Source organism: Triticum dicoccoides, chromosome 7A (genome assembly GCF_002162155.2).
Source record: "Triticum dicoccoides isolate Atlit2015 ecotype Zavitan chromosome 7A, WEW_v2.0, whole genome shotgun sequence".
NCBI classification, from domain to species: Eukaryota; Viridiplantae; Streptophyta; class Magnoliopsida; order Poales; family Poaceae; genus Triticum; species Triticum dicoccoides.
Genome location: NC_041392.1, coordinates 179,440,341 through 179,456,987, shown reverse-complemented (window position 1 = coordinate 179,456,987; position 16,647 = coordinate 179,440,341). Strand labels below are relative to the sequence as shown.

General features: G+C 49.0%; 1 protein-coding gene across 1 annotated transcript; it reads left to right on the top strand.

Moving 5' to 3' along the window:
• Positions 1-14,265: 14,265 nt before the first annotated feature.
• LOC119329625 (aspartyl protease family protein At5g10770-like) lies at positions 14,266-15,746 on the top strand. The gene is made up of 3 exons (XM_037602687.1): positions 14,266-14,422; positions 14,515-14,750; positions 14,883-15,746. The coding sequence occupies exons 1-3, from the start codon at positions 14,266-14,268 to the stop codon at positions 15,744-15,746; spliced, it is 1,257 nt and encodes a 418-aa protein (XP_037458584.1).
• Positions 15,747-16,647: the final 901 nt, after the last annotated feature.

Genomic DNA, 16,647 nt, shown 5'->3' with positions numbered 1-16,647 from the left:
GGAACCTCACCGGCATTCTGACCAGGGGCGAGTCCTCCCAGCAGGGCGAGAGCGCAAGCTTGAGGCGGCTAGGGGCTGGGGGCGACATTGTTGCCCCTAGATTTCCTGTCCACCTCGTCCCTAGGGCTGACGCGGTGGTGGAGCTGGATCTGACCAAGGAGCGTGCGACCATGAGAACCAGGTGGATTGCTGTAGGGCTCTTCTTCTCGCCCTTGCCCTACAGCAACGAAGGCCTCTTCGTTGAGCTCAAGAGCAAGTGGGCCTCCGTGGGAGGCCCGACTACAAGCCCCTCAAGAACAACCGCTTCCTCTTGAAGTTTGAAAGGGAGGGTGATCGCCGCTTCATCCTCAACAACGGCCCCTGGACCCATTAGGGGGATGCTTTTCTCATGGTGGCGGTGGATGGCGGGGCGCGTCCGAGAGACGTGGAGGTCGCCCACATGCCCATTTGGGTGTGTATCCACGACGTACCTCCAATCATGCTGGACGAGGGCATCGCCTGGAAGCTTGGGGCCCTGCTAGGAGAAGTCCTGGAAGTGGACACAAACAACAATGGTAAGATTTGGGGCGATTTCATTCGGGTCCGTATAAATCATGATGTAGATGAGCCACTCTATAGTAGGATTAAGTCCCATGACAAGCCAAAAAATGAGTTGTTTTTCCTGGAGGTCAAGTATGAGCGAGTGCCACGCTTTTGTGGTTTTTGTGGTTTCATAGGGCATGGTCAACGCGATTGTAAGTTGCCGGAGGACCTCCAAGAGATGAGGTTCACGGCAACAATGCGTGCCTCCCCTTACAAGAAAAGCAACAGTAGAGGAGGCTATGTGGCCCCGGTAGCATCTAGTGCTCGCCGTTTTCTCAGTTTTGGGAAGGAGGTGCTGCAGGAGAGGAGCCCAATTCCAGCCAAGCCAGATCATGAGAGAATTCTGGAGGAAATCCTGACTGACCCTCTGGTGCAGGCAGCTATTGCTGCTGTCAGTGCACTAAAGGTGTCGGATGGGAGCGTCAAAGCCACGGCTCAGAAGACCACATCTTCAGGCCAGCCTACAGAGAAGGATGGGGCTGTCGATGCAGGGGTGCTGCTGTCTCTAGGCTTGGACCCTCCTGCCCGTGGTGACGAGCTGGAAGTAGGCCTGAAAGATCATGCCACCCCGGGAGCGCTTAACGGAAGTTTCCCCCGGGTCAGCCTTGATCTAGGGCTGGTTCATGCTGGATCGGGGCCGGCTCGAGTGGAGGAACTGGCTGCTGTTGAAGTAGGCAATGGCCCAAAGAAGAACAGAGAGGATGCTGTGGTGGATAGTGAATCACTGTATCCCCCAGGTTTTGGCCCGATCCCGAGGTTCACCATGCAAGAAAGGGCTTGGACTGTGGAAGGGCTGTTCAACCGAAGGGCGATCAAGGATGGAAGGGTCAGCAAGATCAAGGCCGGTCAGTGGGTGTCAGTGCTGGGAAAGAGAGGTGGCCGTGAGAAGGACAAGTATGATGCATCAAAGGAAGCTGGTAATGAGGGAGGACCTGACAAGACCAAGAAGTTTTGTGATGCAGGTTCTGTGTAGGAGGGCAAGGAGGAGGAAAAGGAAGCAACCGGACCAGGGGCTCCCGGTGAACTGGTGGGTGCCGACGAGGGCGCCTGCCAGGAGCCATGACGATCATGAGTTGGAACTGTCGAGGCCTCGGGCAACCTCGGACAGTTCAAGAGCTAGTGTGCTTAGTGCACACTTACAAGCCCAAGCTCGTCTTCCTTACTGAAACTCGCTAGAATAATAAGTACGTCTCTAATCTCAAGTGGAGACTTAGTCTCCGTCATTGTATCTTGCATCCCGGTGCTGGGAAAGGCGCCAGCATTGCCCTCTTTTATGATGAGAGTGTGGAAATAAAAAAGATTGGCATGGGGACGAGATACATCGATGTGTTGATCCGCTTGAACCCTAATGGTCCCCAATGGAGAGGCACCTTTGTGTATGGTGAACCAAAAGCTCATGAGCATCATCTCATGTGGACGCTGCTGAGACGTATAAGAGACACTAGCACCCTCCCTTGGCTCATGTTGGGGGATTTCAATGAGACCATGTGGCAGTCAGAGCATTTTTCAACAACCAAAAGGTCGGAGAGATATATGGAAAACTTCCGCAAAGTTTTGTCAGATTGCAACCTTTTTGATTTGGGTTTCAAAGGACCAGGCTGGACCTACGACAATAAGCAGCATGGAAATAGCAATGTTCGTGCGAGACTCGATAGATGTGTTGCCTCTCTGGAGTGGTCAGATTTGTTCAGAAACGCTGCGGTGGAACACATCTGCTCTTCAAGATCAGATCATCTCCCAGTTCTGCTAAGATTGGGGAGTAGAAAAGAGTGGAGACGGGTTGATCAGAACAGAGAGGGTTTGTTCAGATATGAATAGATGTGGGAAAGGGTCGAATCCCTCCAGCCGAAGGTAGCAGAAACTTGGCGCAAGGACGGCCCGGCTAGAAATTTACAGGCCCTGGGTGAGAAGATCCGGAGTATGCAAAAGGGCCTTCGTGACTGGGCCAAACGGGATTTTGGGTCTATGCTAGGTAAGACAGCGGGCATTAGGAAAAAGCTGAACAGAATCTGGAGCTTACCGCCGATAGCGGGGTTAATGGAGGAGGCAGCTAAACTCTCAATGGAGCTGGACGAACTACTGTTGAGAGAGGAAATCATGTGGAGACAGAGATCAAGAGCTACCTATTTGCGAGAGGGTGACAGAAACACCAAGTGGTTTCAGCGTAAAGCCACATGGAGACAGAAGAAGAATGCTATCCTAAAACTAAAGGATGGGAATGGAAATTGGGTTGAGGACACCCAAGGCTTACATGCGATCACAAACTCCTTTTTCGGGAACTTATACAAGAGGGAGGAAGGGATTGATCCTTCGGCTATCTTGGAGTTGGTGTCTGAACGGGTGGATGAGGATATGAACAAAACCCTAACAAAACCGTTCTCGAATGAGGAAATTGGTGATGCACTCTTTCAAATAGGCCCCTTAAAAGCTCCGAGCCCGGACGGCTTCCCGGCCCGTTTCTTCCAAAGAAATTGGAGCGAGCTGAAAGATGAAGTGGTGGATAGTGTGAGGAATTACTTTGCGGACGGGGTAATGCCTGACGGAATCAACGACACGGTGGTTGTACTCATACCAAAAGGGAAAGACCCCCAATCCCTCAAGGACTTTAGGCCTATCAGCCTATGTAATGTCATCTATAAGGTGATCTCAAAATGTCTGGTAAACAGATTAAGACCTATCCTTGACGAGATCATCTCGAAAACGCAAAGTGCTTTCATCCTGGGCAGAATGATTATGGACAATGCAATCATTGCTTTTGAATGCTTCCATAAGATCCAGCATTGCAAGAATGTGAGGGATAACTACTGTGCTTACAAGTTGGATCTAGCAAAGGCTTATGATAGAGTGGACTGGAGTTTTTTGGAGGGAGTCCTTCAAAAATTTGTCTTCTGCAGCAAGTGGACCAATTGGGTTATGCAGTGCGTCAAATCAGTGAGGTATTCGGTGAAATGCAATGGAGAGCTCCTGGAAACTCTCATTCCCTCACATGGCCTTCGGCAAGGTGACCCGTTGAGTCCATATCTCTTCCTCTTTGTGGCTGATGGTCTGGCGCACCTTCTGAAAAAGGAACTTGCGGATAACAATCTCAACCCAATTAAGATCGCTAGAAACAGTCCGGGCATCTCAAACCTTCTATTTGCAGACGATAGTTTGATTTTCTTCAAAGCGGTGCCCGAACAAGCTGAAGCTATCAAAAGAGTGCTAGAGACTTTCCAGAAGTGCACGGGCCAGTTACTAAGTCCGAGCAAATGTTCCCTCCTTTTCAGTGAAGTATGCCCTAAGGAAACGAGAGAGAGTATTAAAGTCACCCTAGGGGTAACTGCAGAAACTTTTGAGAGCAAATACCTAGGTCTGCCGACCCCGGAGGGGAGGATGAAGGATGCACAATTCCAACCAATCATGGAAAGATTCCGGAAGAGGTGTAACGACTGGGCAGAGAAATTCATGTCTTTTGCTGCGAAGGAGACCCATGTCAAGTCTATTGTACAAGCCCTGCCAACCTTCTCCATGAGTGTCTTCATGCTCTCACAAGGTTTTTGTGACAAGTACGAGCAAATGATACGTGAGTTCTGGTGGGGTGAAAGAGAGGGGCAAAGAAAGGTTCACTGGATGCCATGGGATCGGATGACAAGACCAAAGAGAGCGAGTGGTATAGGTTTTAGAGATATGCGCTTGTTTAATCAAGCGCTCCTCGCTAAACAGGGATGGAGGCTTATCCAATACCCGGACAGTCTATGTGCGAGAGTTCTAAAATCTAAATACTACCCCAATGGAAACCTTCTGGACACGGTTTTTGCGACGGATGCATCCCCAGTTTGGAGAGCCATTGAATTTGGGCTTGAACTGTTGAAGAAGGGGCTGATCTGGCGAGTGGGAGATGGTAAAAGCATCCAGATTCAAAGGGATCAATGGATCCCGAGGAGGGAAGGCCTTATGACGACAGCTTTCACTAGGAGATCTCGTATCAGATGGGTGAATCAACTTATGCGGCCAGATAGGAAGGAGTGGGACGTAGATCTCATTAGGCAAATATTCCAACCTTTTGATGCTGACGAAATCTGCAAGATCAGAATTCCATCCACGACGGTGGGAGACTGCATTGCATGGCATTATGAGAAAAATGGCGCTTTTTCAGTCAGGTCTGCTTACAAGCTTGCCGCAGCTTCAGCGGGTCAGATGTCTATGTGGCCATCGAGCTCTTCCAGCATGTCAAATGATCGCAACATTTGGGATCTCATTTGGAAAGCAAAGGTTCCCGGGAAGGTTCGTATCTTTGCTTGGAGGATTGCTACCAATACTCTTGCCACTAAGAAGAACAAATGGAGACGTACTCTTGAACAGGATGCAACCTGTAACATATGTGGCAACGGTGTGGAGGACGAACACCATGCGGTTATCATGTGCACAAAGAGCAGGGCATTGCGCTCATCTATGAGAGATTACTGGTCCCTCCCAGAGGAGAACAAGCTGTGGTATACTGGAGAGGATTGGCTACAGCTTGCTCTGGGTACGGGAGATGAGGAGATGCGCACAAAGCTTTTGCTCCTCCTCTGGCGCTGCTAGCATCTGCACGAGGACTGCCTACGCAAGAACGGGAGAGAAACTATCAGGAGTTCGGTGCTATTCTTAAAACATTATGAGGAAGACCTGAGAAACGCTTTAGCTCCGGAGGAAGAGAAAAGAGGGAGTACCATCTCAAAGCGGAAGGGGAGGGAGTACGTGCATGGGCACGCCCCCCAAGAGGACAAGTGGTCGCCACCTACTCGAGGAGTGGCAAAAATTAATACTGACGCTGCTTTTCAGACAGATTCGGGTGAATGTGCAGCGGGTGTTGTTGCTCGCGATTACCAAGGCCTTGTCTTCTTGTCGGTCTCCAGGGAACTGCCTGTCAGTAACAGCGTTGAGGAGGCCGAGGCTCGTGCGGCATTGGTGGGTCTACAGACCATGGCCAGGTACTATAACGACGAGGTGGAGATAGAGGTGGATAACCAGAATCTTGCTTCAGAACTGGCCGCTCATCATCCAACAAGATCGGCTCAGTTTGGGCTGATAATGGACATCAAAGAGGCAATGGTGGGCTTCACCGCCTACAGCGTTGGGTGGGTAAACCGAAAGAAGAATGTTTTGGCACATGAACTAGCTGCACTGAACAGGAGTAATGGTGATCAACTGGTGATCGCAGACGTCCCGATAAGTTTACGTCCCAGGATGCTTGCTGAGTGTATTACTCCTCCTGGGTAGTTTCTTACTGCTCTGTTCTAAAAAAAACAAGACCAACTGCGGCGGGAGAAAAAATTATATAATTGAAAACTTCTTTCGAATACGAATTCACTAATATAATTTTTTCTCCCGCCGCAATCGGTCTTGGTAGTTAAATTTACGGTCAAAGTTGAAGCACGGGGATAGAGGAAGCACTACATTGTGGAATGGAGGGAGTATGTTATTCCAACAATTGTATATTGAACTAGTGGCTTGCTCTAGACCCCACAATGACTGCCATGGCGCCGCACATCCATATTCGTCATTGTGGCAGAGCCGCGTGTCAATTGCCATACCACTGCCAACGAGGATGTCTGAGACCAGATGACCGTCATCAGGGGTGTGGAGTTGCCTTCGACAGAGCGTGCCAGGAGAGAGGAGGATCGTCATGACAAGGCGCAGAAACACACCAATGTGGAGGTCCCGCGGGGTCATCTAACTTTGATAGTCGCTTAACCTCCTAGGTACGACCAGAGAGGTCGCCTCTAGGGCCATCAACTTGTATAACTCATGACATATTCACTAGGATAAGAGGGTGCCAGTCGCTGTCCGCGGGGCATCGAGGAACTTCCCCAGCATAACCGTGTGGGCATCGGAATCCAATGACATTATTGTGGCGCTCGCCGGCGAGGAACTTGCCTGACAACACTCACCTTGGTTGAAGCCGATGTCTCTTCTTGTTAATGTCTCTGGTGCTTTTTCTAAAGATTAATGATAACATAGGTCATTATTTCCAGATGCAAAAAGGATTGAGACAGGGTGGCATGTCATGCATGCTGGTCGACAGGAGTACGCTCTGGCCGATGCGCGTTCATGATGTCGTGCGCAACAACATGATCGATGGTGTGTTCCCGCACGGACGCAGAGCTGTTCGTGCTGCTTCGCTAGCCTGAAGTTGTAGCCTTCTGCTGTTATCTACACGCCCGGACTTCACGAGCGAGCGAATTGGTCATCCGAGAGAATGCAAGTTCACACGCACGCCGGCGCGCCAGCTTGTCCGCCACCAGCCGCACCACGCCCACCACCGTCACCTTAGAGAGGTTGTACTGGAGCACGTCGACCCCACCCAGCATGCCGGTGGTGCTGCCTCGTCCCGCTGCTACTATGCGCTAGATGGAGATGGCTGGCGCGCTCTCGAGCTTCTCCTCGTCGCCGCCCCTGGACTGGGTTCCCTCGTCCGTGCATCAAGGAAGTGGAGAAGAGGAGGTCGAGGACTAGGACGAGGTAGCCCCACCGAGCGCGTGGCTTGCCTTCATCGCCCTTGGCCTGGCCATGGGACGCAATGAATGCAAGATGTTTGATGAAATACCTCAATAAGCCAGGAAGAAGATAGGAGAGAGAAATACTACCACATGGACAAAGACCGGTCAAAACCATGCTGAGTCAGCAGCGATACCAGGTCTGCCCACACAAGGGACTGAACTTGCCCGGTTTCAAGAGTTGGGAGTGCAAGTTGTTCGGTTTTGGAGTCGAGGGACTAAATGTAGACTTCACGAGGAGTTGAGGGACGAAAATTATACTTTTCTCTACTTTTTAACATGGTTGTAGATATGCTAGCAGTTCTTATTGCTAGAGCCAAGGAGGACGACCAGTTGGGGTGGGCTCATTCCTCATGTTGTTGATGGTGGAGTGTCCATCTTGCAATATATGGACGATATTGTTATTTTCATAGAACATGATATGGCAAAGGCTAGAAACCTGAAATTGGTCCTATGTCTTTTTGAACAACTGTTTGGATTGAAGATTAACTTCAACAAGAGTGAACTTTTCTACTTTGGGCGCACCAAGGATGAGCAGGAAGACTACCGGCAGTTGTTCGTGTGTGAGTTGGGTCCCTCCCTTTTAGTTATCTGGGAATACCAATTTACCACTACCAACTCACAAACAAGGAGTGGAAAGATAGATTTGAGAAGAAACTAAGCTGCTGGAAGGGCAAGCTTATGTCTTATGGCGATCGGCTAATCCTTGTTAATTATGTACTCACAAGCATGCCTATGTTCCTATTATCCTTCTTTGAAGTTTGTCCAAGCCATGAGAACAAAACAAAATAAAAGCCGTGATATTGGGCTTCTATCGATCTCGCTTCTTTTGGCAAAGCCATGAGAACAAACAAAATACCGTTTATCCAAATGGGATATCATTTGTAGGCCGAAGGACTAAGGAGGTTTAGGCATAGAAAATCTTGAAGTAAAGAATAAGTGTTTGCTAAGTAAATGGTTATATAGACTTTCTGTCAAGAGGGGTGTGGGTTGGATACAATTATTTAGTAATAAGTATCTAAAATCCAAAACTCTTGCATAGGTCACGGCGCAGCCGAGTGACTCACCTTTTTCGAAAGGGTCGATGGGGTCAAAAGTGGCCTTTTTTAATAGGTCAAGTTTATAGTAGAGAATGGAAATACTACTAGTTTTTGGGAGGATGCTTGGCTGGGGGAGACGCCTCTGGCACTACAGAACCCTACCCTGTATATCACGGTACAATGTAAAGGAACCCTTGTTAGTACAATTCCCAGTTCCATTCCACTAAATATTCAGTTTAGGCGGGCTTTGGTCAGCGATCAATGGGATAGATGGATACATCTTGTGCGTAGGTTGATGGAAGTTAACCTTTCTGATGGGCCAGATGAAAGGACATGCGGTGCCCCCATGTGTGATTTTGGTAATTGATGACATTCTCTATGGACTAATGGTTGCATTGAGTTATATTTGAAGGATTTGTCCATAGGCACTTCTTGAAGTCCATGTGTTGGTTTCAAGGAGTTTATGTGTTGACCAAGGTGCTATTAAGGAATTATCCAAAGATTGGTCATGTGAGAGTTGATCTTATTGCAAGCATTTCTTGAAGAAGAAGATTGTGTGATCATTCATGCTTACCTTCAAGGCATCATCCAAATGAAGAGAGTTGGAAAGGTTCAAGGTTGATCAAGACTAAGTCAAGAGTTAATCAAGTTGATCAAATCACAAAGCGTAGAAGATGTACCGTGGGGGATCAAGTGATCCCATGGTATGATAAGCATTGACCATTACGCTTTGTGTACTAACCCATAATCTTCGTGAGAGTTCTTTGTGGGGTTAGGTTGCGGTGTGCATGTTCAAGTGATGCATCACGAATAGATCAAGTGCTTGAAGATTGTCGTCCATTGCGGTGATAATGGACTTGTGAAGATGTGCCGAAAAGTGGCTCACCCATAATGGAGTATGGGGGAGCAATCTACTAGTCTTCACCGAGCCAATGCAATCAAGAAAGGTGGTCCTACTTGAGGAAGTCAAGATCGTCTACATCTAGCTCAAGTGGACTTTGTGCAAGGCAAAGGTTTGGCCTTGATAGGTTCTCTATTTTACCGGTCTCATAGTGGTAGTTTGGAGACCGGGTTATAGGATCGTTTGCCGTACTATCAAGGAGGACTCTCAAGTGAGTAGCTTGATCATATCGTTCATAGAGAGCTCAAACCATTGCATGCTTGCATCATCTTTCTTGGTTCTTGTTTGGTTTTCTCCTTGTGAGATTTGGAGCTTATGGTCATCTTCTTGACAAGCTCGAATTCATCGAAAACGGAGTTCACATGCTTTTTCTATTGCGTTTTGGTGTTGGAGGTTTTACCAGTCTTATTCGAGGAAGGGTTCTCACCATTTTCTTATAGGCCTTTTCTAATTTGCTTCTTATTGTTTTTTCTATCAATATTGTGTTAGCCCTTGTCGCTATATTTCCAACAAACTTGGTTTCGTTGAATTCGGACTCCGTTTGCAGAAGTTGTGTCAGTTATGGTGTCCTTATAAAAGCTGCAGCGGTACTACCGCTCGTGGGAGCGGTACTACCGCTTGGAGGGGGTGTAATTTTTTACTACCGCTCTTGGGAGCAGTACTACCACTTGAGAGGTACTACCGCGGCTACTTCCGTGGCTACTTCTGCTCCGGACCAAAAACTCGTCACAAGTCCAGCGGTGGTACGCACAGATGTATTTTTTTAGTACCGCTCGCAAGCAGTAGTACCGCTACCCTTTGAGATAGTACCGCTACACCTAGCGGTAGTACCGTGAGGACGAGCAGTAGTACCGCTCTGTGCGGGCTGTGAGCATAACAGTTGGTTTTTCTCCACCTATAAAAGAGGGTCTTCTTCCCCAATAAACCATATCCTTCGAGATCGTGTTCTTCCCCCATTGTTGACCTTCTTCGAGCTTGCTAACTCTCAATCCCTCCATGGATTCTTGCTCGTTTTTTAGGGAAAAGAGATAAGAGATCTAGATCCACTTTTCCACCAATCACTTTCTCCTCTATTTGAGAGGAACCCCTTGGATGTAGATCTTGGAGTTCTTGGTGTTCTTCCTCTCATTTTCCTCCCTAGCATTAATTTCTTCGGTGGGATTTGATAGAGAAGGACTTGGGCACTCCATGTGCCCTTTACATTGCATTTGGTGCATCGGTTTGAATTCTTCACGTGATACGTGGAAGTTACAAGTTGAGAAGCTTATTACTCTTGGATGCTTGTTACCCTTGAGGTTGTTCCTTTTGGGTGCTTGGGCGCCCTAGACGGTTGGTGGTGTTCAAAGCTCAATCATTATAGTGTAAAGCTCCGGGCAAGCGTCGGGGTCTCCAATTAGGTTGTGGAGATCGCCCCGAGCAATTTGACGAGTACCGGTGACCGCCCCAAGGGTTGCCAAAGTGTACGGATTCGGTGACCGTCCCGAAGGGTCGCCATTTATACGGGTTCGGTGACCACCCTCAAGGGTCCCTTAGTGGAATCACGACATCTTGCATTGTGCGAGGGCGTGAGGAGATTACGGTGGCCCTAGTGGCTTCTTGGGGAGCATTGTGCCTCCACACCGCTTCAAACGGATATTAGCATCCACAAGGGTGTGAACTTCGGGATACATCGTCGTCTCCACGTGCCTCGGTTATTTCTTACCCGAACTCTTTACTTATGCACTTTACTTTGTGATAGCCATATTGTTCCTTGTCATATATCTTGCTATCACATAGTTGTTTATCTTGCTTAGCATAAGTTGTTGGTGCACATAGGTGAGCCTAGTCGTTTTAGGTTTTGTGCTTGACAAATTAACTGTTGGGTTTATTCCGCATTTGTTCAAGCCTAAACTGTAATTATTTTAAAGCGCCTATTCACCCCCCTCTAGGCGACATCCTCGATCTTTCACTAGATACCTTGCACTGGAAACTTTCAGTATCTATAGTCTTTTCAGTGAAATATATGTGCATAGACTTGATAAACACCTGTCCGATCCCTAGGTCACTGCACATCTGGAAAAGGTGCCATTGAAAATCAACTGTTTCATGTGGTTTGTACATAAGGGAGTGATCTTGACCAAAGACAGCTTGGAAAAATGTAGTTGGGAGGGGATTAAATGGTGTTGTTTTTGTAATCAGGATGAAATGATACAACATTTATTTCTCTCATGCCCGCTAGCCAGGTTACTCTGTTGTACGGGGCACGAGCCTGTTTTGAACTCGGGCGTACGATTTGTGTTTCACTCAGTGTCAGTCCTTCACCTCTATATCGAGTTTTTTTCGGGGCATGGTTAAACATGGTAGAGTCTAACACTGCAAAACATATTCGAGTAGGAGTGTGTATATTACTTTGGATCATATAGAACTGCCTAAATGACGTCATTTTTATAAGACAAACCATTGTTAATTTTTTACAGGTAATCTTCCGCGCATCTGGATGGATTTGTACATAGTCATTACCCAACGATGCGGATCACAGAGAGATTATGAACTTTGCGTGCAATCGTTGGGGGATGATAGCACGGAATATATACAACAAGTTTGGATGGCGGTTCAATAATAGAATATACGGCTAGTCCATTTATCCTATTTTTGCCGGTTGTGTCACTTTTTCCGTTTTCTTTTTGTTGGTCTTTGAGACACTATTTGGAACTTTAAACCTTGTTATGTCATTTTTTAAATAAAGATGGTTATGTGCATCATGTGATGCAGAGGCCGGGTAGTCCTTCTTTTTTAAGAAAAACATATGTACGCCGTGGTCCAAGTTCTAAGAGCATCTCCAATAGATGCGCGTCCCACTAATTTTTTTACAGCACTGAAATAGTTTTTTTTTGTGCGCAGAACGGCGCTTGCTTCTACAGCCGCTGCAAAATATGACGCGACGCTATGGCTCTAGCAAGCGCGCTAAATTTACAGCACGCCCAGCACAAAGTACATTTCTCACTAAACCAAAAAAGACCAAACACACAAAAAATAAATCAACAATAAATGGTTTAATTATTATTATAACTCAAACAAATATTTTATATTCCAATACAACAAATAGTTCAACAATACAACATCAAACATACAACAACAAATTAGTTTTGTCGCCCATTCCATGCCCACCACTCCTCGATTAGATTCTTCTGAACATCAGCATGCGTTTCGGCACGTCAAATGGCATGATAGGAGGCAATAAATCGGGCCACCCTCGCAGCCCTCCTTTGCATTCGCATGGGACGCCCCAATAACTCATACTGAGAATAGTCTAAATCTTGCCCACGCTCATTCTCGATGATCATGTTATACATGATCACATAAGCGTTCATGATGTACCAAAGGATCTTTTGATCCCAAAATCTAGCTGGTCCTCCCACAATAGCAAATTGGGCTTAGAAAATCCTGAAAGCTCTCTCCACATCTTTCTTAGCCGCCGCACGAGCATTGTGGAAATCAAGATTTTTCTTACCGTTCGATTTTTTCAACGGCTTCACAAATGTTTGCCACTTTGGATAGATGCCATCCGCAAAATAGTAGTCATAGTTGTGTGTATGACCGTTTGCTACAAACTCCAATGGGGTAGTTTCACCATTTGCAATCTTATTCATGAGTGGTGACTAATTAAGAACATTTATGTCATTCAAAGATTCAGGCGTTCCAAAAAAAGCATGCCAAATTCAAGTCTCCTGAACGGCTACTTCTTCAAGGATTATAGTGGACCCTTTTTCTGGCCGTGGAATTGTCCATGCCATGCCTTAGGACAGTTCTTCCAACTCCAATAAATGCAATTTATTGAGCCAAGCATACCTGGGAACCCGTGAGCATTGTTCATCTCCAAAAGCCTTGCGGTGTCTTCAACATTGGGAGCTCTCAAATATTCCGGACCAAACACTTGCACAATTCTGATTGTGAAGCACTTGACGCACATGATGGCTTGACTCTCAGCCATGGCCAAGTGGTCATCAACTAGATCCGCCGGAATACCGTATGCCAACATACGCAAAGCGGCTGTCACCTTTTGAAAGGTGCTATGCCCGAGTTCTCTGGCGGCATTCCCCCTCTGCTGAAAAAACCGATAATGGCTCGCTCTCTGCAATGCGTTTGAACAACTCGATACTCATCCTAAAACAATGTCGAAAGTAGGACTTGGGGTATGTGGGATTCTCCACAAAATAGTTCATCATCAATCTGTCGTGGGTATTGATCTTATCCGTCCAAAATTTCTGACTAGCCATAACTGAACCACCGCGCTTCGGCTTTTTATTGACATGCATAGCTAGGATCATTGCAAGGTCCTCCTCCTCTTGAATATCAAATTCTTCGTCGAAAGAATGGTAGGACGAACTCATCTGCAATATTGAATTTAAACTAGTTTATAAAACTACAAACAACATGCACTAAATTCATCTATAAAATATAAAGTTGAAGCAATACATACCTTGCAAGCGTTTTGTCAAACACCTTGTAGGTGCCGAGCTGCAATGGGCCGCCGGGCGCTGTTCGTCAGAGGAATGGTGCGCTCGAGAGGCGGCGGCGAGGAGAGGAGGTGGAGGAAGCAGTGACGGCGTGCGGGGATAGGCAGGGTAAGCACCGACGGGTCCCCCAAGCAAATGGGGAAGGTGCGGGCGGCGGCCCCGGCGCCTGAAGGTCTCAGATCTAGCGGTTGGTGAAGTTGCACGCGAGTCGTCGTTGTCCAGCGCGCGGGAACGGGGGCACGAGATAAGCATCGCCCAATGCCGTCTTCCTCCGCGCGCTGAACCCATTATACCGCGTGTGTGATTATTGCGCGGTTGCTGGAGCGCCCATTTCGGCTCTGCGTGCACAAAAAAAAAAGTTTTTTCCAGCATGCGGCTAAGATAGTGCGCATGCTCTAACAGCTAGCAATGAAGCTATTGATATGGATAACTTGATCGCTCATTCTTCCCGCTAGTAGCTAGCTGTGTAAAATTCTCCTCCCATTTTGGAAGGATGGGCGTAAATCCCTATCCATTTCCGCAGGCACAAGCGCTTGTATGTACCTGGCTTTGGGCTGATCGTCATAGGAGAACACACGGCAAAAGACTGATCCCCGTCGTCGGGCGTCGTAGGAGGAGAGATGACAGTTTCAAACGCTGGCGACCTAGCTGGATGTTACGGCTATATATAGGGCAGGTTTCTACGAGGTACCATGCAACTTTACCGCCATTACATAGCACAACAAGCAATGGCTTCCGCCATTCCCTCTCTGCTTTTCTGTCTGATTCTTGCTGCTGCTCACCTTGGCAGCTCTTACCACACGAGCTACACCAATGGTGGAAAGCACTTTGTTGTCCTCTCATCCGATCCGAGGAGTCCGTCGACCTGCTCGCCCGTCCCTTCTGGTGAAGTGCCTTGCATCTATCTCTGCATCAGAACCCAGAACCAAACCTCTCATGCTGCTAATGAACTTGTGGTTGTGGTCATTTTTCAGGAGACGGAGGACGGCTGCCAGTAATGCATCGGCTTAGCCCGTGCGCTCCTGCTTCTGGCGCCGGTGCCGGTTCGGGCCAAAGCATGCCCTCGATCGGCGACGCCCTCCGCCTGCGCGCCCTCTTCGGCGACTCAGGCGACTATAAAAAGTCCGGGTTGACGATCCCCTCGATCGGAACCCCACTCCAGTCTCTTCCGGGCGCATCAGAGTACCACGTCACCGTCGGCTACGGCACCCCGGTGCAGAGACTCACGGTGGGATTCGACACGGCCACCGTGGGAGCCACGCTCCTCCGGTGCGAGCCATGCGCCGGGGGCCGGTGCGGCAAGAAGCGGCTCTTCGACCCGTCCCGGTCGTCTTCCCTCGCCCAGATCCTGTGCGGCTCGAGAAAATGCCCGCTGAGCGACTGCTCCGGACCCAGCTGCACGGCGACCCTGACAAAGAAGGGCGCCGTCGTGCTCAACGCCACCTTCGTCACCGACACGCTCACGGTCTCGCGGTCGGTCGCCGTGGACGATTTCAGGTTCGTCTGCTTGGAGACGCGCGGCGCCAGCACGGTGGGCAGCTCGTCGGGAGTCCTCGACCTCAGCCGGGACCCCCAATCGCTGGCGTCGCGGGTCGTTCTGTCGCCGGACACGGTCGCCTTCTCCTACTGCCTGCCCTCGGCCTTCCCCTACTCGGCGGGCTTCCTCTCCTTCGGCGCCACGCGCCCGAACATAGTGAGCTACGCCACCCTAAAGAGCAAAGCCTCCCACCCGAACCTGTACTTCCTCCGGCTCGTCGGCGTGAGCGTCGGCGGGGTGGACATCCCGGTTCCGCCTCAGGCACTCGCCGGCGACGCGCTGATGGAGCTGCACACCACGTTCACCTACCTGCAGCCGAAGGTCTACGCGGCCCTCCGCGATCAGTTCAGGGGGTGGATGGGGCAGTACCCTGTGGCGCCGCCGTACGGCGAGCTCGACACGTGCTACAATTTCACCGGCCAGAGCAGCGTCGGGGTGCCGGCGGTCGAGCTCACCTTCGAGGGCGGTGCGGGCCTGGAGCCCGGCGTCCAGCAGACGATGTACTTCAAGGACCGCGGTAACATCTTCCCCGTCGGGTGCCTCGCGTTCGCGCCGGTGCCGGCGCACGCACGGGGCATATCGGTTATCGGCACCTTGGCTCAGGCGACGACGGAGGTGGTTTACGACCTGCGTGGAGGCAAGGTCGGGTTCGTCCCCAAGAGTTGCTTATAACTGATCATCATGGGTGCATTACACACGCATCGCACGTGGGTGTCTTGAACGTTTGCGAATGGGGTAATAAAGGGTCAGTTCTTCGTGGCTTAAGCTTGTCGAGAGACCAGCTTAAGCTTCTCTTCGACTTTAAATACACCCGGCCATGTTATTCGGTTTATATCGTCGGGGCTTATTATCAAGTGAAATAATAATATGGACTATAATCTATTTTTTTAATAACTAGCAAAAAGGCCCGTGCGTTGCTACGGATTGAACATTGGCCATGTCGACCGCTCATACATGTAAAAGTGGCAACCTAGAGGCTTCTTCCTATACTCAGATTGATCTAACAATATTCAGATTGTGCAAAGTGCAATTAACACGAAAATTTTCATCAATTGTGGGAAATCCTAAACCCAACTTCTAGTTCAAACCCATTTAATTAAATTCAAATGAGCTTTAATTTAAACCTTTCACTTATGCTCATTTCTATTTTTCCTGGATCAAGCACATTTTTGTGAGTCCGGAAAAAATAGCTCCTTGCCAAAAACCCATTCCTAACCCTCTTTCCTTTTTGCTCTCTTTTATATTTAATAAATAGAAAGAAAAGAGAATAAGATAGAGGAACAACAGCCTGCCAGGTTGGCCCAACCATCCCCGCAGCCCACCTAGCCCCTATAACCTAGCTACCCCGATTCCGGCCTGGCACTCGACACCGGCCGCCGCGCCATTGGCTAATGCCGGCGAGCACGCCACCCATTCGTCGCCCGGTCTCCTCCTCGGCTCCCTCTCCACCTCTGTTGCGACACCTACGCCATTCCTAGCGGTCGGCTGAATGCGCTCAACCCCCTGTGTGCGAGCGCGCGCTCGCACCATGCGGTCAGCGCCGCCGCCGCCTTCCTCCAGTGAGCAGCAACCG